The 25,840-nt window shown below is 44.7% G+C and overlaps 1 protein-coding gene across 8 annotated transcripts in view; it reads right to left on the bottom strand.

Moving 5' to 3' along the window:
• The window catches only part of EPB41L4B (erythrocyte membrane protein band 4.1 like 4B), a 147,687-nt gene that overhangs the window by 71,949 nt on the left and 49,898 nt on the right, over positions 1 to 25,840 (bottom strand). For 4 of the 8 annotated variants that reach the window (XM_032164820.2, XM_032164823.2, XM_032164819.2 and 1 more), the window contains exons 3-15: positions 24,195 to 24,237; positions 23,293 to 23,371; positions 20,817 to 20,861; positions 20,687 to 20,704; positions 18,885 to 18,937; positions 14,006 to 14,126; positions 12,225 to 12,312; positions 11,968 to 12,056; positions 11,604 to 11,673; positions 11,341 to 11,510; positions 9,273 to 9,382; positions 7,313 to 7,343; positions 3,593 to 3,626 (exon numbers count right to left, since the gene is read on the bottom strand). In XM_032164820.2, the coding sequence (XP_032020711.1) occupies positions 3,593 to 3,626; positions 7,313 to 7,343; positions 9,273 to 9,382; positions 11,341 to 11,510; positions 11,604 to 11,673; positions 11,968 to 12,056; positions 12,225 to 12,312; positions 14,006 to 14,126; positions 18,885 to 18,937; positions 20,687 to 20,704; positions 20,817 to 20,861; positions 23,293 to 23,371; positions 24,195 to 24,237 (951 nt within the window). The remainder of the gene's footprint in view (positions 1 to 3,592; positions 3,627 to 7,312; positions 7,344 to 9,272; positions 9,383 to 11,340; positions 11,511 to 11,603; positions 11,674 to 11,967; positions 12,057 to 12,224; positions 12,313 to 14,005; positions 14,127 to 18,884; positions 18,938 to 20,686; positions 20,705 to 20,816; positions 20,862 to 23,292; positions 23,372 to 24,194; positions 24,238 to 25,840) is intronic. The other 4 variants (XM_032164822.2, XM_058445454.1, XM_032164821.2 and 1 more) reach the window with 1 other exon arrangement.

The following is a 25,840-nucleotide window of genomic DNA, read 5'->3' on the forward strand; positions in this document are numbered from 1 at the left end:
GAAGCAGCAGGGCCGTGGGTGAAGGTTTTTTTCTTTCTCTCTGGTTTATGCAATAAAAATAATCTTCTAAAATGCAATCCAAAACAAAATACCAAAACAAACAAAACCATCCAGAGCGCTTATCATCCTGATAAAATGGGAGGGAGGAAGGGAGAGAGTTCGAGAAGAAGGGATGAGGGGAGGGAGGGAAGGAAGGCAGGGAGGGAAGGAAGGCAGGTAGGGAAGGAGAGAAGAAAGAACAAGAAGGGAAGGGAAAGAAGAAAGAGAAAGAAGAGAAGGAAGGAGGTTGAAGGTTGTCTTTTTTTTTTTTTGGCAGAGTCTCGCTCTGTCGCCCAGGCTGTAGTGCAATGGCAGTATCTTGGCAACCTCTACCTCCTGGGTTCAAGCGATTCTCCTGCCTCAGTCTCCTGGGTAGCTGGGATTACAGGCACGTGCCACCACACCCCACTAATTTTGAAGGAAGTTGTCCATTTTAAAAAGAGAACACAGACCCTGACCAGTGATTCACAAATGGACCGAGGTGCAGCCCTAGCCGGCTAGGTAGCAGCCTGCCTTTCCACTTCTGGCCTGCAGAGGGCAGTGGTCCTAGACATCAGCAGAAGTCAGGGGCTTCTCAAGGCTCAACCTCCTAAGGGGAAAATTAGGCCCTCCTGACATTTAAGTCACTACAGTCTTGCCACCGTTCCTCTTTTAATTATTTCTTCCCCTCCTTCTCAGGCTGCTTTGGTTAATAAGCAGTGGCCTGCTCTCTGGCACAGAGAATCTCAGCAGTTCTGTTCATTCCATTTTCATGGACCTGAGATGCCCTCCCTGCCTGTTCTGTATTCAAGCAGCCTTTCCTTTCTCCTTCAAAGACGCCTGTCAGCAAGCAGACTCTGCAGCCCCCGGAAGGACATGCTGCAGGAAAAGGAATCTGGAGAAAATACCTCAGGAGCAGGATCTGGGAGCTGACCAGGGCTTTAGCATCTCCCTGGTGCAATCTCTGCATATTTCTCCTTTGGGGGTACAGAAACCCACAGAGTTTAGATGATTTGCCCAGAGTCTAACTGTTCCAGGTGTTTTGATCAAATAGACAGGCCCAGAATGAGGTTCCATTCATTGGCTGTTCAACAATAGAGAAAGGCTGACCTAGAACTGGACCCTCTATGTTTTTCTCTGGCTTTAAACACAACCAAACCAGATTCATCAGGGAGAGGTGGGAACCTTAGCCACAGACCTGGAAAAAGATTTTGGAAACTTCCTTGGTCTCCTCTGGCAATTTATTCACATTCTCAACTGTCAAGGAGTATTTTAGTGTGAACCCAGCTGGTTCTCAACTGGTATGCTCATATCCCTCGGAGGGCAATGGGAAATGAATGTGTGCATGTTTGCTTGTCACAGTAACAGAGAAAAGGGAAGCTAATCATCCTGCAATTCCAGGGACAGTCCCAAACAATGAAGAACTCTCCCTCCCCAAATGCCAACAGCGTCCTCATTGAGAACACAGAGATCCATCCTTTGCAGCTGGCTGACCTTGCAGTGCTTGAAATAAGATAAATGCTGCAACACCATCCTCTCAAATACCCTTCACGGTATTCACATGCCAATCAGGCCACTCCTCAGGACGCTCTCTTCCCGGTCAATTTATTCCCAACCCTTGATAGAACACAAGACCTCTAAGACTGGCAAGGTCCAAAGGACCCGTGGTTGCCAATGATGTTGCGATAACAATGCCTAGATGAGTTTCAGTAGACCTGATTTCAACAATCGCCTCGATGTTCACTCTAAGCAGAAAACGCACAGTGAGAACACACCCCAGGGCTATGAGGAGAGGGCACAGGCAGTGCTGAGCTGCTTCACTTTTCTAAAATTTTTTTCTCTCCTTCAAGCACTGATCACCTATCAATTACCTGTCCCTACAACTTTTCAGTTACTCACACCTGAAAACCCCTTAACAAAAAACAATCAGTGAATAAGAAGATTCAAGAACCCTGGGCCAGGCACGGCGGCTCACACCTGTAAACCCAGCACTTTGGGAGGCCGAGGCGAGCAGATAACTTGAGGTCAGGAGTTCGAGACCAGCCTGGCCAACATGGTGAAACTTTGTCTCTACTAAAAATGTAAAAATTAGCCAGGCGTGGTGGCATACACCTATAACCCCAGCTACTTGGGAGGCTGAGGCAAGAGAATCACTTGAACCCAGGATTATTTAAAAATAGAGATGGGATCTCACTGTGTTGCCCAGACTGGTCTTGAATTCTTAGGCTCAAGTGATCCTCTTGCCTTGGCTTCCCAACGTGCTGGGATTACATGCATGAGCCACTGTGGCCGACTCTGAGTTGGTCTTTGAGAGATACTTTAATATACTGATAGGAAGCAAAGGAATTCCAGGCAGACGAACATGGGCAAAGAATGGTGGGAAGAAATTATGGGGCAACAATTATGCAATTCCCTGTGAGCTGAACATATGGAGCGTGATGGGAGTGGTGAGAAATAAATAGAGAAGTTGGAACCAGGTGGTACAAGCCTATGAATGGCCAGAGAGACAGCCACCCACGGCGGCTTAGGAAGAATGTGCTTGATCCAGGCTGAGCTGTAAACCACACCTTTCATGCTACCAGGCATGGGTGAGCTGCCAGGTGGCACAGGCCCTGGTTGGCCGTCCTGAGAAAGAGCAAGACGCCAGCCATGGAAACGAACCTCTGCTCCTTCTTGCAGGCGATGGGCCTAGCACAGTGCTTTACAAAGCAGGTTCTAGAAACCATGTATCTATTCGTGTCAATGAGTTCACCACCACCAAATAATGGTAGGGGCTGAGGGTAGTGTTTTTTTAAAAAGATATGAAGGGGCTGAAGCTAGTGTTTGTCTTTTTAAATAGATGAGTTCTCACTGTGTCATCTGGGCTGAAGTGCAGTGGTATTCATGATAATAGCTCACTGCAGCCTTGAATTCCTGGGCTCAAATGATCCTCTCGCCTTAGCCTCCCCAAATAGCTGGCACTACAGATGTACACCACAGTGCCAGCTCAAGACTAGTTTTTTTTTTTTTTTTTTAATCAGGGGCATGAGAGGGGAGCAATTTGCAAATAATTCGGGGAAACAATAAATTTAAAAAAAAAAACGTCTTTCTTGCAGGATTTCTCTGTACTCTCATACCTCAATGGACACTGTAAAATCCAAGAAGGGGAATGAAAGATGCGACATTTCCCAAACATCTGACCAAAACATCCTTTCCTGGAAGCCCATCTCAAGGGACTCATGTTCTCTAGGCCTAAAACACACTTTGACAAAAAGCTGCCTCACTTGAATGCCACTAAGGGGCTGTGTCTGGCCACCCAGAAACTTAAACATATGTCCCTGATGCTTGCCAGTTGACAAGGTTAAGAAAAACAGGCAGTTCAGATGGCCAAGAGGCGGCAGGGGTCAGAAGGAAAGGGCTCTCCTCTTACCATTTTCTCAAAAAAACAAATATTGTTATTATTTCCTCAAAATCTGATTACAAATATGATGACTGCTCATTATGGAAAATTTAGAAACTTTACAAAAACCTTTATTTTTATTTTTATTTTTAAACTTTCCTTTTTTAAAGAAAAACTTTAAAAGCAGTATCTTACCTGGTAATTATGGACTTCTGGATTTGTTTTAGAGCTAAAAAAAAAAAAAAACAGAAAAAAAAGAAAAGAAAAATAACTTAGGTTGTAGAGTGGCATTATTACTGATTTACTTAGCAATCATGAACTAGCACTATTCCTATGTGCTACATACTCTAATAGGAGCTTCCACATAATGACTTTTTTTTATGGTTATTGGCTGTTTAAATGAACATATGACAAGGAAAACCACAGACAGCAACTCTCACTTGTCCTTTCAGAGCTCACAAACAGAAACAGTAGGAAATATTCCAGAATGCAGCCTCAATGTCATATTTAGGTGGCAAAAAGGAGGTCCTGTTTCAGTTGGGGAAACCAAGTAATTTTACTCCCATTTCAGGCCTGCCTTGGCATTGCTGGGAGACCCCACAGCACTGGCACTAGAAGCTCCAGTGATGCTCAGAACCTCTTCCCACGGCAGGGGGAGGCACCAGTCCCTCCTGAGCATCTCCCACTGAGTACTGTGGTGGGAGCCACATGTGGGTCCCCTTGCTATTAAAAACACTGCCAATAATCTGACCACCACTTTGGAATGTTCTCTCCAGACAAGACTCTGTACTGGGAACTTCACATCTGTTATTACTTAATCCACACAACAAGGCTATGAGGTCAACAAATGTGACCACCTCGTGTTACAGATAAAGGAACAGTTGCCTAATAGAGAGTTGGGAAACCTACTCAGGGTTGCCTGGCTGGTCAGTGGGAGCCAGGCCTAGAATCAACATCTGCAGAATCCTAAAGCCTGTCTTCTTTCTGCTAAACCAACTTGGCTCTTAGAGGGACTGAGAAAAGGCTCAGGGCTTCTCATGCATGACCCTATTTCGATGGAATCTTTTTGTTTGTTTTAAGAGGTGAGATCTCACATGTTGCCCAGGCTGGTCCTGAACTCCTGGGCTCAAGCAATTCTCCAGCCTCAACCTCCCAAAGTGCTGGGACTATAGGCATGAGCCACTGTGCTTGGATGATGGGCTCTTAAATGTTAAAAATATATATATATAGGCCAGGCCTGGTGGCTCACACCTGTAATCCCAGCACTTTGGGAGGCTGAGGCGGGTGGATCACGAGGTCAGGAGATCGAGACCATCCTGGCTAACATGGTGAAACCCCGTCTCTACTAAAAATACAAAAAATTAGCGGGCGTGGTGGCGGGCACCTGTAGTCCCAGCTACTCGGGAGGCTGAGGCAGGAGAACGGCATGAACCCAGGAGGCAGAGCTGGCAGTGGGCCGAGACCGCGCCACTGCACTCTAGCCTGGGTGACAGAGTGAGACTCCATCTCAAAAAAAAAAAAAAAATATATATATATATATATATATATATGGACAGAGCGGGCAATTATTATTGCCAGGAGGTGTGCTTCAAATCAAGTGTTATTGCTGGCTTCTCCAACACTGAGAGGCAAACAGATCATTGTTGTAAGTCTTGCTTGGGGTCTAAATGGCTCTGTGTTCCGGTTTTCAGGGAGGACCAGTACACAGAGCTAGGCTCTGGGCCAGATCACCTCCGGCTGGACTTCATCAGGTAAGTTAAGCGTTCTGCAAGGTGCTATTTTTCTAGTAGTACCTCTGGAGCCCAGAGCACAATTTCATCCACGGCTCCCATAGCAATCCTACTCACCCTGGGATCCCACAGGCTGTGAAGAGCAATTGAACAGCTGCGAACAGCAGTTATTAGCTCATTTGTTCCTAAAGGGTATATTTACCAAGCTTTTTTTTTTTTTGGCAGAATTTTTTTTTTTTTTTTAGTTTGTTTTGGTTCCCAATATATAATCTCCACTAGATGCTGGGAGAAAAATGTAATTTTATTAGGGAGAAACAAGCAAAACAATCACTACCTTAGAGAGCAAAGCAAAGACATTGGGGCTGTAACTTACAAGCCCCAGAGAATTAAAAGCAAGACACCCCAACAGGCTAAGAAAGGTACAGATACCATTTGGCATACTATCTGCCAGAAGGATCCTGGAAATGGGGTGAATCTAGCGACCTACAACTAACCCATCCAGAATACTGCAACCTCCTCCCACCCTCCGGGGCAGGGGGCGACACAGAGCAGTTCAACAGAACCCCTGAGCCCCTTCATCAGATGCTGAGAACAAAACCCAGGGACAAAAGGCAGAATGACACTGAAAGTAGGATTTGGAATCAGAGATGCGAGGTTGAGTTTCCAGCTGTGTAATATGAGGGACCAGCTGTGTTCTCTAGAACCCTGGGTTCCTTGAAGGTGCCCTGGAGCTATGGGGTGGGAGGAGTGGCAGAAGAGCAGGCAGGAACTGGCCTCTCCTTCCCCACTCGGCTTCATCCAGAGGACCTCCGCATTTGTCTGTTCTGTATTTTGGGCTTTGACATCAGGTTTCTTCTAGAGGGTGAAAATCAGAGGGTAAAACAGTTTGGAAAAACGCTCATCTAGCCCAACCTCCTGATTTACAAAAAAGAAAACGGAGGCCCAGAAGTAGGAAGGCCTAAGTCTCCAGAGCTGGGTTAGAACACAGGGAGGGCTCCTGATGCCTCAGCCAGGGCTGTCCTCGCTCACCGGGGTATCTGCAACCCGCTCCACCCCATGCCATGTTCTGTCAACTGTCCTGACTGATAGTGCATGGCACAGTCAAGCTGTGCCCATCTCAAAGACCACCCTCTCAGCCGCCATGAGACCTGCGCCTGGGATGACTGAGAGCCTAACGAACCTGGCCTACCTACCAGCGGCTGCAGTTCAGACCAAAGGTCCAAACAATGCAAGTCTGTGGTTCTCTCACATGACAGCTTGTCTACTTAACAAGCCAAAACTCACGTAAGACAGGCAGTTGTTTCAGAGAGCAAGAGAGGTACATACCGGGCAGACTCACCCGGGCAGCTTTAAAAACAAGCTATGTGGGTCCCACCCTGAGAGACTGATTCAATGAGCCTGGGGTGTGGCTGCGGAGGATGTTGAGATAATTATGCTCACCAGATCACTCTACTATACAGGCAAGACCCTGGACACCTGTGCCAGGGAAGAGGCCCGCAAAAACTATACCCCTTGGGCCAAATCTGGTCCACCGATATTTATAAGGAAAGTTTTATTGGAATGCAGTCACGTTCATTCATTTACATATTTTCCACAGCAGCTCTCTAGCTACAACAGCAGAGCTGAGTAGCTGTGAAAGACACAGCAGAGCCTGCAAAGTCTCAAATATGGACTACGTGGCCCTTTACAGACAATGTTTGCTGAATCCTGTGCTGGCAATTTTCACTCTTGTGATAAGTTCATTTTCCTGCAGGAATTCAGTAAAGGTGTTTAATGTCTTCTATGATGTCAAACCTGCACGTCACTGAGCAAATCTAGCATCTGCTCTCGTCCAGCTTTTGCTCGCGAGCAAGGCCTTCCTCTCCCAGCACTGCCTGCCACGCCATGAGCACAGTATGCTGCGCACAGGCCTCTACCTTTCCCACCCACTGTTATCATAAACAAAGCACACGGCTACTCAAACAAAGCAGCTGTGTTTTCCAAAAAAACCAAACCGTCTTGGAACATTACATTGTGTACTTATTGAAAGCCACGAGCATGGAATAGCCCGGCAGCAGAAAAAGGGAAAAAAAAATTACGAGATGACACACTTTCTGATTTCACTGTAGTAAAGAAAAAGTCAACATTGCAAATAAATACAATCCTTAGAGAGGAGAGCTGTGCTCTAGAGCTCAAGGACACTCACCAGAGCTGGGCTGCTATCACTGGGTTGCTTGCTGTAAAGGAAAAACCGAAAGTTATGACATTTTAGAGAACTTTATCGCTTTCACCATGCAATGACAGATAATGGCCATGTGAGACTTCTACCATCACAGAGCTGTTACAACCCCAACCCAGGCAGAACTGCACGGTGGCTACTTCTCCTTTCCTCAGGGAGAGTAAACCATCCCTCCCTCTGATTCACTCAGTAACCATCCACTCAGCGGGTTCCCAGGGCTGGGCGCTCTGGGAGGCAGGGACAAAGAGACACAGTCTCTGTTCTCAAGAAGTTCCCTGTCTAGAGACAGAGAAAGGCAGATACAGAGAAGTGGGTAAAAGGAAAAACAGCACACGGTGATCAGGGATGAAATATAAGCATGGGTCTGGACTGAGGGGCCTCGGGGCAACCCTGAGGGTCTGCATGGACAGAGCCCCGGGGATGAGGTACAGCTTAGCCGCTTACACTCCATTTTGTTTTTAAAAGGATATATGTGGCAGGGAAAATCATTAAAAGCTTCACAAAGAAGATGCTAGAACTCTGGCTGGAAAAAAGTCAGTGAAATAAGGGAGAGAAAAGAGGGAGCAGGAAGAGAATCACACACCCTGGGGCCCAGAAGATCTCTAAAGCCATCTGGTGGGGTCAAGCCACAGGATGTCCACTCCCCTCTGTGACAGCCACACCAGGGGGTCCCTCCCTTTGTGCTGTATACACCTGTAGGGGCTGGGAGCGCACTGCTATCTTGAGACAGCTCTTTTGATCTTTGGAAAATTGTTCCTTACACTGGGCTATTTCTGGACAACTCTAACCTAGTAGACTACACACACCAGCATAATCCTCCTCACGGAACAGAACAGACAGCGTTCTGGCCCCTCACTCCTGGGCGCTGTGGCCACCCTTCATCAACCCATCGCCCTTCTCTGGACACACTCTCATCCCCTGGCCTCTCTCGAAGGGCAAGACTATTTCCTGTGCTGTGGGCATTTTCCCTTCACTAAAGCAGCTGAGAGTGATTAAGAATTCCAGGTAGTCATGCTGTTGTGCCATTGGTTCATAAAGGAAAGAATGGTGGGGAACACAAAGTTACATATTCCAGAAGGGAACAAGTAGAGGTACCAAGCCCCATGGAAGCCCACTAAGTCCTGAGCCAAGAAAAATGCATGGAGTGACCACAAGGAAATCATATACAGAAGGGGCCAGGAGGCTGGGAGTGCAGAGGCTCTGCCATAAAAGAGCACACACTGAGTGCTAACTGGGTGTCCTAAGTGGGGGAGCAACCTAGTGTAGAGAAAGAAGAGCTACGAGATGGGACTGGAGGCTGGGATCCAACAGAAATGAGCCTGGCTTGCTCATTCACTGACTGAGTTGTACTGTGTTTCAGGCCTCATACAGGTATGAGGCTCCAGCTGTAACTGATAGACAAGGTTGAAGGGGTTTGGAAAGGGGAAGGGGGCAGGCATTCTAGGGTCTGGCTAAATTTAAGGGTGAGGAAAGTCTGGACTGACTGTGGGACTTGAGCCGAGTATCTAAAAGTTCTTCATGTACTTGTACGTGTCAGAATTCCAGTTAGCATGGGCCTGATGTCCACACTTAAAATTGCAAGATGATGGAGATACAGTATCTTCTATAGGCAAGAAAGGTGTTTCCCTGTGATATTCCTGAGGTCCCGGGGCTTGAGCCCAGGTCTAAAAGAAGCAAAAAGGCACATGGAAAGAAATATGGAGAAAGGGAAGAAATAAATGAACACATCCAAGGGAAACACTAATGACAGAGGGATGGCGGAAGTGGCCAGTCCCATTAAAAGAACACCACTGGGATTATTTTTCCAAAAGCTCCAGACTGGAGAACTGCGGGAACTTTCTTCATAAGCTGCTTGACCAAGCTCCTTGAGGGCTTAAATGACTCAAGCATAATGTAAAATTCCAAGACAGAATGAAAAACACACAACCTTTGAACGTTGAATGTCTCCGGGATGGATAACGTTTACTAGGCTTCCTCTCAAAGGTGCTGGTTCTTCGTAACCTGGAGCCATGTGTAGCTTGATATTCTGTCCGCCCACTGGGAAGTAAATATTTTCTTGTGTGTTATCAATATCAGAATCTCAATACATCACATGTTTTTGAAAGTGCACTTTTATTTCCAAGAGCTCCAATGTACGTTCCAACTTAGCCTGAACTCACTTGGGTAAAGAAACACAAAGTTTAGCCTTCCATTTGGAAATAAAATCTCCTTTGCCAAGTCCAGGCTACAGTCCAGGGGCAGATATTTCCACCAAAGGACAAAACCTGCAATTCAGGTACCAGCCACTTGGCTGCACAAACCAAGCAGGTTTGATACATCTCATTAAGAGAACATTGATTTTCACATAAAATAACCTTTCACGGAACACATTGCACAGACATTTAACCCATCTTTTAAAAGAATGTTATCAATACCCACTTAACTAGGCCTTGGCTTTCTTTGCTATGCCAAGGCAAACATTACTGATTTCACTAAGGCTTTTTGGGTTTCAACCAATGTGACGCCCGGCTGCAGATTCCAGGAGGTTGCTGGTTTCGTCTGATCTACCCCTCAACTGCTTCATTCCAGTTGCTCTTCGTCACCATTTGTCACCCGCTCTGTGTACCTCTAAGGGGCAACCTCTTCTCCAAACTCCCTTCCTTCTTACACTTCTAGACGAGTAGAAAGGAACACGGTCTGAGACTAAGCCTGGGGCAGTTTCCTCCCAGGAAAGAAAAGCCTGCCTTGGCAACTGCCCTGACTGTCCTTCCCGCCTCACTCCAGCCCGAGTGGACACCAGCATTCTGTGGAGTGTCTCTAGTAACCTCTGCATCCTCCAAAGGACCCTGGGATTTGATTGTTTCTCAAAAAGAGCTTGGTCTTCCCCCCACCCCGCCCCTGACCCCTTGGAGCATTTAAAACAAAATAATTCTTTAAACAGAAGTTCATAGCCATTTCCTCGCACAGTAGAAACATTTGAAATGAGCAAATCTTTTGGCATTTAAATAGAGTTCAGGGACGTGCCATGTGTGGGTAGAGGTTATGAAACCATGTGAAGTTTTAGATATCGTAACTGAGATTCTCACATGTAAATGGGCCTCAAAAACCCTGGGAGCACATTTTAAATGCATCCTGCCAGGCCTTATACAAACACACACATGCATAGCCACAGATTCTGACTGCAAAGGTCTCAGATGAGGTTGTTGTCCTCATTTTTAACAGACACCAAGAAAGTTTTCATACACTTTGAGAAAAATGGTCTCAGGATGATAAGCAAAAATATATCAGAATAAGCTCTCGATGTTTTCAGGCTCTTTTCAGGTTCAAATATCTACTCATCCTACCCTGGGTTACATGTTGATATCTGCTCTCATTCTTAATCAACCCAAATTTCTGGATATTGGCATGCAAAAGGCAATAAAGTAGCAGTTAGAAATTTAACAGCCAAAGTTCACGGGGTTGAATCTCAGCTCTACCACTTAATGGCTGTGTGTGACTTTAAGCGTAACGCCTCTGGCCCTGGTTTCCTTATCTGTAAAATGGGGATAATCAACCTACCTTATTAAGGGTATGTGAACAGTTCTGGCACAGTGCTGGCCAACAGAACTTTCCAAAATGATCCTGTGTCCTGTGTCTATATTGTCTAATATGGTAGCCACTAGCCACATGTGGCTTCTTGGCCGCTTGAAATATGACTAGCGATACTGTAGAATTACATTGTAAAATTTATTTCATATTCATTAACTTAAATTGCCACATGTGGCTAGTGGCTACTGTATTGAACAGCACAGCTCTGACTAAATGTCAGTTATTAACAATTTTGTTATTAGTTCCATTTTATCAATGAGGATGTGGGGGTCAAAAGAGCTTCAGTGACTCACCTTAAGAAAAGTGGGGACGGGACACACAGCCTAAGTTTCTGGACTCAAATCCACTAGTCTATTCGCATACAAGAAAGAAATCACAGTTGCCCTCCTTCAGAAGACGTGATCCATGTTGCAGAAATGGCTCCCTACCTGAATCTGAAGCGAGAACCCAGCCTGATAAAGTCAGATCTGTTGGATTTGCTGTTTCCTGGTGTCCGCAGTCGGAAGAACGCGTGGTGCTCGACTGCACACTTCCAAAGGTGTTTGCAGGTCCTGGCACTGTCTAACCGGAACACAAACGTGTGCTCTTGCTCACGTCCCTTAAAGAGGAAGCACAAGGGCCTCGAGTGGGCGTTTGCAACCCCAACGCAGGATTTTCACAGCAAGGGGGAAGAAACGGGAGCAAGGCCTACCTGATCATCATCCTCGACCACCACAAGTGTCAATTTGCTCTTTTTAAAATCCATTTTGGTAATTTTAGGCCTAGTCAGAGAGAAAGCATTTTAAAAGCACAATCTGCAGTAAAACTATCTACGCATCAAATAGCAGTTTCCTTTCTAGTTTTAAAGCTTAGAATGACTAAAAAAAAAAATCATTCATTCAAGTGTGATTATCCAGAAGTTTCAGCACAACTGCCACAGACCCACAACAGCAGCACAGTGTGTGCTCTGAGGATGAATCTGGGTGTTGCAGACACCCCTCAATAATCATCCATCACATAGAATTCCATCACAAAATAGGAAAAGACATTTTTAATATTAGACAAAACTAAATTACCAAAAGAATAAGCCTATTTTGTTAGCTCCTTCAAAGATTAATATGCCTGTCGGGGTCAGTCCAAGAGAATATTCACAGCCATCTCTTCCCTACAAATAAACGAAGTGACAATCGGTAGAGGGTTCTAACAGGTCGTCACACAGCAGAATGCAAAATGCAAAAACAGTTTCCTCACAACAAGTTACTTTGTTTGCATAATGTTCATACATTTTTCAGTAACAGCAAAACCAAATTACTTAAACGCACACAGTTCTTACCCTGACAATGTGCATGTCTACCCCATACATTTCCAGCCACTTCGCTTTATTCAGATAGGAGAGTTCCGCTTGGGCAGGGCTCTTTCCCCTTAGAAAAACCAATGGAAATACATGTAAACTGCGACTCGTAAGCCCACAGGATTCTGAAGGGCATGGCCTTCCTATGGAACGTTATGCAGCAATTAAAGTAATGAGGGACGCCAAATTATAGTAATACAAAAAGATTCCCAAGAACTTACTGTTAATTGACTAGAGCGACCACAGAACAGGCTGGGCACAGTGGCTCATGCCTGTAATCCCAGCACTTTGGGAGGCCAAGGTGGGTGGATCACTTGAGGTCAGGAGTTCGAGACCAGCCTGACTAACATGGTGAAACCCCGTCTCTGCTAAAAATACAGAATTAGCCAGGCATGGTGGCACATGCCTGTAATCCCAGCTACTTGGGAGGCTGAGGTAGGAGAATCACTTAAACCTAGGAGGCGGAGGTTGCAGTGAGCCAAGATCCAAGATCGTGCCATTGCACTCCAGCCTGGGCAACAAGAGTGAAACTCCATCTCAACAACAACAACAACAACAACAACAAAAGACCATAGAACAGTGCTTACAATATGATCACTTAAGGAAACAACAAAACAAGTTGTACATGTAAATGCAAAAGGAAAAGACTACAGACTGCCAATGATAGCTTCCTGCAGGGAGGACAGTGGATGTGTAAGTGTGTGGGTGGGGTGTTGTGCCATACCCGCAGACATTTATGTTGCTTCAGTGTTACACAATGAGAATGGACTAATGCCATCTTCCATTAAAATAGTCACAGGAGCTTTTCAGAATGACTGAGGGATAACAGAAAGTCATGCTAAGCTCCAGAGCCCAAGGGTGACCTGGAGGAGGCAGTGTTTGGGGAAGATGGGATGGGAGGGAGGAAACCCGTGAGTGAGGGGTGGTGTTGGTAGTCCAGGCATGAAAGTGGTGCCTGCAGGGGGAATGGAGGGAAAAAACAAAGGGGATAAATGACACCGCTGGATTTAGGTATGATGATCACATTTCCTGAAATGTAACACTGTACAACACACGGTCTCAAATGCATATGTTCCTATACAACAGGGTGTATTTCTAAATTTAGTGCTTGTTTCATAAGGTTCAGGCCCTGAGGTCCCAGAGATGCAGGTATGTGAGAGTGTCTGGGATGCCCTGGGGTGTCACCAAGACAGTGGTGGCTCCCCTGGCTGCAATAAACAAATCAGAACCAGGCTCTGTTTGCAGAGAGACAAAAGGAGTGTGGTTTGGCTCTTGCTGCACATCTCTCAAGAGACAGACAATCAGGCGTGGTGGCTCCTGCCTGTAATTCCAACACTTTGGGAGGCTGAGGTGGGACAATCACTTGAGCTCAGGAGTTTGAGACCAGCCTAGGCAACATGGTGAAACCTCATCTCTGCAAAAAATAGAAAAATGAGCCAGGCATGGTGGCATATGCCTATAATCCCAGCTGCTCGGGAGGCTGAGGCAGGAGGATTGCTTGAGCATGGGGAGGTTGAGGATTCAGTGAGCCAAGATAGTGCCACTGCACTCTGGCCTGGGCAAGAGAGCGAGACTCTCTCAAAAATAAAAAGGACAAGATGTGGGCCTTTGGAAAAACAGGACTGACACAAGGAGAGAAGAGTTGGAGCTGCAGTTTTATGGCCATCAACAGAGCAATTCTACTGGCAGATAAAGGAGTGTGATCAACACTTATTTATGACAAAATAGATATATCAGAATGCTAGATGGTTGCATCAAGGTACCTGCACTCTTTCCATCTCTGGAAGATATCAAATTCCATTGCTTCTGTCTGATTTGGAATGAACCGAAACTCAGACACAAGCTCTGGTGTGTGTTCTGGAAGCTCGCACTCCCCAAGCTCCGCTGTAAGTTTCATAAAAGAGAGGAAAATAGGAGACATTGAATGATTTCAGTTATTGCTGCAACCAGGTCCAAAAGCATTTTGCATGATTATAAGGCACAGGCCTCCCCTAATGTATAACTCTCTCCTTTCGGGAAGACTTAACTCTCACTTGGGTAGTCATATGTACACTCAAAATCCTAGAAGCATTCTAATGTCCTCCCTGTCGGGTGATACAGCATCATCCTAGTTATTACTGTCTTTCTCTCCACTGTTGTTCCCACCCAGGGAAGCCCCAGTTACATTTTTCCCACGAAGTGGCAGAACCCTGAATTTGCAATAAAAGGCAATTGCAGGGAATGAGGATGTGCCCAGAAACATCCATTTAACATGCCTCTCCTTAAGAGTAGGTCAGAGCAGCACTTCAGGGTCTGCAGTGCTGGAGAGGATGGATTAAGAATTCGGCACATGCAGCATCCAGGGGGAAAGTAGGAAGGGGAGGGAGAGGGAGAGCGGGAGGGAGGCAGGGAGGAGGGGTGCGAGGGCTGCAGGAACAACTGCGGAAAGTCAGGCAGAACCTGGGAGGGAGACAGCTGTGCAGAAAGGAGGGCGGAGCAGCCACACGAGTGATCCGAGCAAGAAGCCCAATTTGTGCTGCAATTTGTGCTGCCCTTGCCAAGTCCCCCATAGGACGGGGGGCCTGAGGATACAGGTGCCCCCCCCTCCAGGGATGATGAGAAAATCCACTCTCCCCGACCCCCTGCAGCTCAAGAAGCAGACCCCAGAATGAAAAGGAATCCTCTAGAGTTCCCTCTAACACAAGGCTACACCAAGTGTGGACCACACACCAACAGTACTGCCATCCCCTGGGAGCTTGCCCAAAACGCAGAACCTGAAGCCCCACCCCAGACCTATTCAGGCAAAACCTGCCTTTTAACAAGATGCCCAGGTCACAGGCCTGCACATTTGTTGGAAAAATCACTGATCTATAATAGTGGCTTTCGAATTTGGGTGTGCATCAGAATCACCTGGCGAGCTGGTTAAAACGCACATCACTGGGCCCCGCCCCCAGAGTTTTTGAATCCCTAGGTCTGGAACCCGGCCTGAGAACTGGCTTTTCTAACAAGTCTCCATGTGATGCTAATGTGGCTACCCTGGAAAACACTTTAAGAACCTCTGCTGCACACATCAGATCTCATCAACTAACACTGCACTCAATTTGCAATCTCTGCAGCCAGGCCTCAGCTCTAGGAGGCCATGGAGGGTGGTGGAAACAGCTCAGACACAAGAGGGCTTGGATCCCAACCCTATCATAATCTATCTATGTGACTGCAGGCAAGTCACTTAACATCTCTGGGTCTCCGGTACCTGATTTGTAAAATGGGAATTGTTACAAGAATGAAACAGGAGCACAGGCGTGCAACAGATGAGAGGCCTATTAGTTCTCCCTTCTTTTCCTTTTACCTGGTTTAATTTTTAAATCTACCACAAATTTAGTTCCCAAAAGAGCACAGCCACCCTGCAGGGCCACTGTATCACAACTCAGGAGGCACCGAGGACAACCACAGCAAGATATGTCTTCAAGGCTCAAGCACAGGAGGAAACACAACCCTTCATTTTATTCAAACCTACAGAGATGCTCTAGTGATCCTTACAGTCCCAGACGAGCTAGCTCAGCTGTGGTTAAAGTGGAAAGCAGGCTGTAGCATTTACTTACGGAATGGGGTTGGGGAGAGGGGGCACGGAGGGACAATGTAACAAGAGCCTCCCTCTGTGTCTAAGTCTTCAGTCTTTTACTTTTCTTTTCTTTTGAGAAAGGGTCTTAGTTGCCCAGGCTGGAGTGTAGTGGCGTGATCACGGCTTTCTGCAACCTCGAACCTCAACCTCCCCTGGCTCAGGTGATCCTCCCAGCTCAGTCTGTAGCTGGGATTATAGAGGTGCGCCACCATACCTGGATAATTTTTGTATGTTTTGTAGAGACGGGGTTTTGCCATGTTGCCCAAGCTGCTCTCAAGCTCCTGGGTCCAAGCCATCTGCCCACCTCAGCCTCCCAAAGTGCTGAGATTACAGGCATGAGCCACCATGCCCAGCCAAGTCTTTTTATTTCTATCTGACATAACAATCGTATCTTTTTTTTTTTTTTTTTTTTTTTTGAGACGGAGTCTCGCTCTGTCACCCAGGCTGGAGTGCAGTGGTGCGATCTCAGCTCACTGCAACCTCCACCTCCTGGGTTCAAGCAATTCTCCTGCTTCAGCCTCCCAAGTAGTTGGGATTACAGGTGTCCACCACCATGCCTGGCTAATTTTTGTATTTTTGATAGAGACGGAATTTTGCCATGTTGGCCAGGCTGGTCTTGAACTCCGGACCTCAGGTAATCCACCCGCCTTGGCCTCTCAAAGTGCTGGGATTACAGGCATAAGCCACCGCACCCAGCCAACACAACTGTATCTTAAAATCACACTGACATTATGATTTCAGCTCAAATGGATAATTTCTCCAAGAAAGGTCACAGAGAATTGACCTTATTTGTGTCTGTCTCGGCTCTGGGGCAAGGTTTTGGTTCTACACGACTCTGTTAAGTGTGGTGAGGGCTTCATTACAATGGGGTGGGATGGTAGTATGTGCACCTCATCCTCTCATCTTTCAGGACAACGTACGAGCTTACAATATTGTGCCAATGGCTTTAGGAGGAAACCTTGCCAGAGGATTAACGGCCTTGCGTCTGACATACACGCTTTTGTCTCATTAATGACACCATGACATCTACTGCTGGGCTATCAAGGCTGATGGTATGACCTCTGGCAGCTCAGGAACTCTAGGGTAGAGGAAAGCCACCTGCTAAGTGGGTGAGTGGCTGGAGTGCAGAGGCCACTGTCATGTTCTCCAAGCCATGCCTGTCATTAGAGCACTTGCCATAAAGACTGTCATATCAGAAAAATACATAGGAAGCACTGAGCACTGTATTTGGCACGGATGGTTATAGACAACATTACCATCAACTCTACCACCAGTTTAAAGGCTCTACCTTTAAAGTTCTTGGCGGGGGTGGGGTGAGGGGGTCTCTCCAATTTCAATAATTCAACTTACTCTGCACTTACCAAGCATCTACTATATGCCAAGTCCCCATTAGATAATAAGAATTAAGAGTCTGGGTGCGGTGGCTCATGCCTGTAATCCCAGTGCTTTGGGAGGCTGAGGTGGGAGGATCGCTTGAGGCCAGGAGTTCAAGACAACAGGAATTAAAAGGTGACTGAAGAATAGAATTTTCAGGTAATGGGAGCATCCTACGGTCATTAAAAACTATCTCTATGAGTGTAAACATGACAAAATACACATACTAAAAATACCAAGTAAAAAAATCATACAAAAATTTGCGGATGACTGATCAAAATCACATTTTCAAAAGTCCACTCAAAACTCATAGATAGAAATTCTGGTTGCCTGTGGGTGGTAGGACAGTGGGTTCCTTCCTTCCTTCCTTCTGCTTGTCTGATTGGTGGGTTGTTGTCCTGATATTCTGTAGTGTGTACTAATTTTATAATTTGAAAAAACCTCTCAGTTCCACTTTTAAAAACTGGCCAAATACAAAAGCGAGAAGTCAATTCTCATTATGGTATTCCTAAATAATTACTAATTATGAATGAATATATCATAATCCATAATCCAGTAGAAGCTGATGAACACGCTGGCAAACAAGTGCACAATATATGTCTATCTGATGTACTAATGAAATCCTGGATGTGCAGTTACACATTAGTATTCTCTTAATTAGTGCTAGAGACTTTAGCAAGTGTTTCTTCTGCATCCAAAACTACAAACCACCAGGGCATCACACAGATAAACGGCCAACACTGACAATCATGCAGGCAGACCTCTTACCATCCAGTTCCCACTCACATGCACAAATACCCTTTGCACCCCGCCAGGCCTGACATTAATGCTTCCAGCCTGACCTCTCTGAGTGAGCCAGATTCAGGTACTCAAGAACCTGCTGGTGCTTCTAGAACCTCTTAGCCAAGGGGCCCAACACAGACCATTTCCTCCACTGGAGCCCACCTCTTCTAACTTCTATCCATCCCCGGAAACAGCCTGAGAATCATCTCAAAACTCCTCCCTCAACACCTAAGTCTAGTCACCAAGTCCTTCTCCTTGTACTGCCAATGCTATTTCCTGGTGGGTGTGTGTGTGTGTGTGTGTGTGTGTGTGTGTGTGCAAACCCCTGCCCTAGTTAGTTTCCTTTCCCTTCTATTACAGCAGCACCTTCTCACTGGACTCCCAGTCCCAGTCTTGGTCCTGCTCTGATCCCTTCTCCCCATACAGCCAACGTGGCCTTTCTAAAGTGCATATTCGGCCAGGACTGCTCCCTCTTAAGAGCTTTCAAAGGGTCACTGCTGACTGCATGAAATTCTTTCTCTTTAAATGGGGCCCGAGGTCATCCACCTGTCCAAATTCTTGAACTTCACTCTGCAGCGTCACTCAACTGCTGCTAACCTCTCTGCACTTTTGTGCCTTGGTTCCTTGACTCATGGTCTTCTCATCCCCAAAATGGGCCTTCCTTGTCCAAACCTCCTGCATGTCTCTGTTCCTGAAGGAACTGCACTGCAGTCCTTGCTACTCCTTGCCTTCCTCACTGGACTGCAAGCCACTTGGGGACAGAGACCGTGTCATACTCATTTATATCCCCAAAGCTAAGCACTGGGCCTGGTATACTGTGGACACTCATTTGTTGAAATAAAAAGTAATAACATTAAAATGCTAATTATTACTAAAGATTAATGTACCTTGTAGACACAGAGCAGCTAACTCCACAGCTGTTTCATAAGGGCATTTCAATCTTGAAAAAAATAAAATGAAATTAATTCGAAATAGAAACTTAAGTACAACCATACAAAATGTCATTAAAATCATTTTTCAAAAGGTAGCGATATTTAGATAATGACTTGTATTCTTAGTTATATTTTTGCTGTCTACACTAAAGAATGCAACAAGCTGACTTGCACTACAAATTTCCCAAAGTCAATTCTCCTCATAGGGCAAAATAACCCAATGTCGGTATAGTTTCTATCAATCGTGTACAATTTTACTGAATTTGGCAAGAATGGAAAAGTTTAGAAAACAGAATGAAAAGTATTCCCTTTGCCTTATTATTTTTAAACATATTTTAAATTTATTTTATCTTGATATAGTACATGCATCTTTTTTAAAGCTGCCTTCAAATCTTTCTTGAAACAAGGTCATAGCGTTAAAAATAAACACACAGACACCATATCGAACACTGCCAGCATGGCTGGATACACTCAGCATTCTAAGTCTATCTAAGGCACAGCCATAGAAGAGTACTACTGCAAATTCAGTGATCTCATTCATACGTAAAATTTCAAATTTGGTTAGAAAAATAATAATGACATACATTGGTATAGCACTTCATAGTTTTCAAAGTCTTCTCATTTATATTATCCAATTTGGTCAATGCATCAAGTTTGTAAACCTTTAGGATGGGTGTTGCCAGTGAGCCCCCCCGACCCATCTCCCATTTTATAGATGAGGAACTCAGTGTTAAGGGCTCTTGCCCCAGGTCATCCAGCTGGAAGGGAGTAATGTTGGGACTCGAACACCATTCTGCTTTGAAATACAAAGCAGGCTAAACTGCATGTAAACTACAAAGTACTGTACAAATGCAAGGTGTTGCCATTAATATTTTTCCAAACCGAGGACAATTTCTAGAGTTACACAGCCTTTAGTATGAGGAGCACGTATGGAGAGAGAGAGGTAGAGAGAGAGAGAGAGACAGAGAGAGAGAGGATTAAAAAAAAGTACACACACTCATAATACACACACCAACCAAAGGTCTGTATTGCATGGCTGAATAAGGCAAATGTATACACTGTACAATCTACTTGTTCTATTGGTCTATGGAGTACATTTCACTGAGGTTTTTATAGCACATATTCTATAGAGAGTTTGCAAATTCGGAAATTACATTTTTAATTTCCTTCAGATTATATTTAAAATCAGAACATATTCTTGTCAATAGCAGGGGTTACTTTTTAGACTCAATATAGCCTTAGTTTTTCATGTAATAGAAAATATTCAGTACAGATGCTGAAAAATGACAGTTATAAGAGCTATGCCTGTTGAAACCTCCTATCTTTATGGTAAATTAAGACTGCATGCGAAATCAACCACTTCAGTGCCAATGCTTCTTGTGCTCAATGATCACTGTGTGTTGCCAGAGGCCTAGTATTTCAAAGCCATTTTTAAGACGAGAAAAGGAAGTGAGATGAGATGTCTAAAACTTTCTATTGGAATCAGAATATAACCTCTTTCCATTACATATATGCAGATGGTGATGAATGACACTTTTTGACTGTCCAAATACTTGTAAGTGTATACATACTAATAACGTATCTTGCTTGCAAATACGACAAAAGCCATTATGAATGGGACAGTGATGTGATCAGGGAGAGAGTTATTCCCAAATACACATCACTTAAGATATTAAATGGTCTTGGAAATGCTTCAAGCCATATAGTAATCATTTAAAATAGGATGATAATGACAGTGATACAAGTATTAGACTCACTTTACAATGCCTGGTGCACTTTTTTTGAATTTTGAAAAGGGAACAAGGGTAAAAGAGTTAAAACAGTGAATTATTTTGAAATATACTATGATCTATCCTGGGTTAAGAGTTAGAACAAAAACATACTTACTTTCCAGAAAGAATGTCATGCCTGAGTTGTAAAACAAACAGGTACCTGACAAACATATACAAAAGTCAACAGAGGGTAACTCTTTCCCAGCCACTCCCAATCCCCAGCTTCCCACTGCAAACCCCACCCCACACACAGCATGGAGTTTTGCATTGTAAAAAAGGAGTCCAAATCAAATGAGAACTTTGATGGAAGCATCTCCTCTTGGGTCTCCAGGAAGGCATCGCAGAACCACGCTAGGAAGGTGAGTGCATGTGGGGAACTCGCAAGATACTTGTAGGATGGAACATGATACACGTCACGGTCCAACGACAGCCTCCACAACCCCCTCGGTGCTGGAGAAGAGAGCCGAACGTGGCACGTGGGCATGCAACATGTCCAAAACCCAGGCAGGGTGGGGCCGCGGGGTCTGGCTCTCAGCCAGCTCCACCAGCCGATTCCAGATCTGCTGCGGTGGATTGTAACAAAAAGTTTGCAGCTGATTCTAGTCAAAAAACCGCTGGGGCTTCTTTTCCCCTGATGCAGTGTAACTGCAGACTCTTTTAAAACACAAAACAGGCGCACGTGCGCACACACACACATACACACACACACACACACACACACACACACACACACGAAACAAGAAAAATCCTGGCACTGGACTGCAAATGGTTAGAGGAGTAACAAAAAGTGAGAAAGAAGCCAGCAAATAACACGCGTAGGGTTTACTCAGGTAAAAAATAAATGTCTTGGCTTAAATAAGAGGGGTATCTTTGGTTTGTTTTTTACCAGGAGGTTTATCAGAACCACTCACAATGCTTTGTAAAAACCAAAACTGCCTGTGCTCTGCTCCCTACCTATGGAAACAGAATCCTACACACGAGAGTGGCCCCCAGGAATCTGAGCTGTTCAAAGCTTGCCAGGTGTTTCTGATGCACACAACCCAGGTTAAAAACCAACGGCTTTGATGACAGCTAGAAGCAGCATTCATAGAGGACTCTGAGGAGCAACACTAGAATGACTGCTTGCCAGAAATCAAGGAGATCGGGCGTGCTGAAAGTTCTAGTACATTCTAGAATGTTCCTGCTTCCTGACAGGTGTTTGGCCACCACTGAACTTCACTTCTGAATGTCAGGATACCATCTTGTATACTCATCTCACAAGAGACACAGTATAAACATGGCCAGAACTCTTGATTCCTATAAGAAAAGCTAACCATAGCAGCCCAGCAGGAGCCTGGGTAACAGTGCAAAACCCTGCCTCTATTTTAAAAAATACAAAAAAATTAGCCAGGCGTGGTGGCACACAACTGTGGTCCCAGCTACTAGGGAGGCTGAGGTGGGAGGATCACTTGAGCCTGGGAGGTTGAGGCTGCAGTAAGCTGTGATCACGCCACTGCACTCCAGCCTGGGTGACAGAGCGAGACCTTGTCTCCAAAAAAAAAAAGCCTTTAAGGCATTACTTAGGGGTCATCTCCCTAAGAACCACCCAGCAGCCTACATAGCCTATATGTCACCACTGCAGTCCATCACACAAACAACGACAAAGAGGCTCTGGGGATATCAAAAGCAGGAAAAGGCTTTGTAGAGAATTTCACTGATGGAAGAGGCTAGAGGGAAACTCCACATGTTAACTCAAATTTTCTTTTTCTTCTTCTCTGTTTCTAAAGTCCAAGACATAGACATGGGCAAACAAAACAAAAAAGAAATTCAGGCCAGGCACGGTGGCTCACACCTGTAATCCCAGCACTTTGGGAGGCCAAGGTGGGTGGATCACTTGAGGTCAGGAGTCTGAGACCAGCCTGGCTAACACAGCGAAACCCTGTCTCCAGTCAAATATAAACAATTAGCAGAGTGTGATGGTGTGCGTCTGTAATCCCATCTACTCGGGTGGCTGAGGCAGGAGAATCGCTTGAACCTGGGAGGTGGAGGCTGCAGTGAGCCAAGATCGTGCCACTGCACTCCAACCTAGGCAACACAGCAAGATTTTGTCTCAAAAAAAAAAAAAAATGCAATTCAGGGGAGTTAAAAGATAACATGAAGGGATTTTAACAACTTTGCTATAATTACTCTGTTTTTCTTAAAGAGGGTTCCTTGTATTATAACAATCAAGAGAATATTTTGCAATCCCTTAAAACATAAGATGGCGATTTAGGACTGAGAAATGCTTTTCCAATATCTGCCTTCCCTTTTTGTAGTTGAGATAAAAATAAAACACCACAGAGCAACCAATCAATTTACCCAGGGTCCAAGAAAATAGAAGTGTGACAAGAAAATGTATCTTCTAATTTCTATTCACTCAGAAAAATGTCAAATTAAGCAAAGTTGTGGATTTTTAACGGAATACAGAAGCACCAGAAAAGTACTAATAACTCTTGCTGAGAAATAGAAAGACGGCAGACAGAAGAAGAGGCAAACCCACAATTGAGAAGAGCCAGCAGTGACATGTAAGGCAAGCCCTGCTGGGCGGGAGCTTGTTCCGCATCGTGGCCTACCTTGTAAACTCCTCACGAAGGTTGTTTGGTTCTGAAGAATAGTATTTAACTCGAAAGTGTAAAGCATAAGCAGGTCCAACTAAACATTTGGAGATGGAAGGTTGAAGATGTTTTTCCCCCAGTTTTGAAGATCACAGGATGGACAAAAGGAAAAGCACGTTAAATCTACAACATTTAGCACGACATCAGGACAGCATAACTGGGCACGCGACACTAGCCAATTCTTTTCAGTCCTCGTCAGGGAAACTGAGATGGATGGACTTTTGTGTTGACTAAGATAGTTTAGCTAGTAACCTCATTCCAGGAGAAAAACCCTAGTGATCTAGACAGATTACTAAAAGCTGACATTTTACTTTCACCCCGATGCCACAATACTCCAAATTGACAGCTAGTTTTTTACAAAGTACAAAGGCTAAAGCAAAGTGATGCAAAGTGTTCTGTTATCTAAAAATACTTTAAAGTACTTTTAGGAGAATATGAATTTTTAAAAATTACCCAGGCATAAACAACATTAAAAAATGTGGTTTCCACACCTGTACATCAAGAAAGCTGTAGCAGACTATCAAAGATCCCTCCTACTCTCTCATCCTCTATGTTGTAACTCATTAGAAAGTAGATATAATAGGTATAAAGCTGAGTTTCTGAAAAGCAGATTAATCAGAGGCATCTGATTTCAAATGAGAGCACAGTCGGTTTTTCAATATCCACTAAACATTTTTATTCAAATTTTAAACTCTCATCTTTGGCTAGCCTTAAGAAATTAAAAATCATCCACTTAATACCGAATTAATTTTTAAAATGCTTCCAAGTTCTAATGAAAACATAACACCTCAAAACACTGGCAAAGGACTTTACTCTTAGAAAAAAGAAATAAATGAGTGGGCTAAATTCTGCTTACTTACTTTTCATCTGCTTTTTTATGGGTTTGGCATGATCCAACCAGTGCTGAAAGAAAGAATAAAAAGTTTCTTTAGGAATAGTTCATCAGCAAGGTTATTCAGCCCTCACAGTTACCCTCCTCTAAAAGCCTTAGTAATTCTACCCACAAAAACCAGGGTTTGGATCACATCATGGGTTCTTAGGCTGGGAATCTGCAAACTGCTAGGGATGGTATAAAAAATTCAATGTTTATGCATATATGTGCATTCTTCTGGGGAGGGGACTCCCTGGTTTCTGGAAGTTTTACAAAGGGGTGCCTGAAAGAACATAAAACCCCTTAACTAATTGATCAGCATAACCACCAAATGCCTTTTCCTTCTGAGTTTCTCAAGTTACAGCCAATCTTCTCCAAGCATTCCAGGTCTCCATTAATCTAGCAAAAAGTACAAGCTATGATACCAATAATCTCTCATCATGCACTGGTCTTGAGGTTGTCGTCCTAAACTCTTTAAAGTACAGAACTAAAATTCACAACCCCTTTATTCTTTTGCCAGGAAAATGAGCCACACTGCAAATGCAAAGGCAGGCAGGGATTTGCCTAAGATCATTTTGCTCTGGTCAATGAGGGCATTTTAACTTCCTCTAGCTTTGACCAAAAGAACTGCTTCAGTCTTATCTAAGGAGATTACAAAACCATCTGCCTCATATAAAAGTTTCTCTATGAAGTCGAAGTCGTTGATACTGCTGTCCTAAAGAGTCTCAGCCACTTAGCTTCCGTGGAGAACTGCATTTAGGAACATTCTACTGAGCCCCTCTGTGCAGACATCAGCTCCTAGAGGCCAGGGACCGTGCACTTAATTGTGACTGTTTCCTGTGCCAGGCACAAGGTACGGCACCCAGCAGGCCCCTGTTAAGATTCTTGATAAATAAATAAATAAATATTAAATATAAATTTTTTTTTTTAAAGTGAGGCAAGTAGGGACTGTTTCCATCACTTTATGTGGACCTAATGCATGCTGGAACTTCTCTGTTAGAAAGACAGCTGGGGTGATACAAGCAGAGTGGGCTTCTCATGAGTTACTCAGAGTCAGAGGCCATTCTGCTGCCTGCCAATGGGCTTTCAGACACATTTGCGCTCTGCACAGTCTAATAATGAGGAGGGGCAGGACCCAACCAGGACAGTGTACTCCACACCTAACCAAAGAGGCCATTATGACTGTGTGGGAGGAAGGGGATAAGGAAACACAAAAGCGAATAACAGATGACTGATAATACAGTAAGCTGGGGGCAGTGCAATGGGAGAACATGGGTTATGGGGCTTTTGTCATCTCCACTCCAGGCTAGGCAGCCATGTAATGTCACCACAGCAGGATGCGTATCTCGGATGCACATGTGCAGGATGTTTTATCTCATTGTTAATAGCTTTGAATTGGAAATGACCTAAATGTCCATCAACAAAGACGGATTAGAAAGCGGCTCATCCACATAATGAAATACTATTTAAAACTGATGTAGGCCTGTATTTATTGATGTGGCATGAGATCCACAGCACAATGTTACATGAGAAAAAAAATCAGGTGGAATCTCATTTATATAAAATTATTATTTTCTATCTAGAGACGTCCAGAGGGAATTGTAGAGCTTATTTTGGGATGGTGGGGCTGTGAAT

Source organism: Hylobates moloch, unplaced genomic scaffold, assembly GCF_009828535.3.
Source record: "Hylobates moloch isolate HMO894 unplaced genomic scaffold, HMol_V3 SCAFFOLD_10, whole genome shotgun sequence".
NCBI lineage: Eukaryota > Metazoa > Chordata > Mammalia > Primates > Hylobatidae > Hylobates > Hylobates moloch.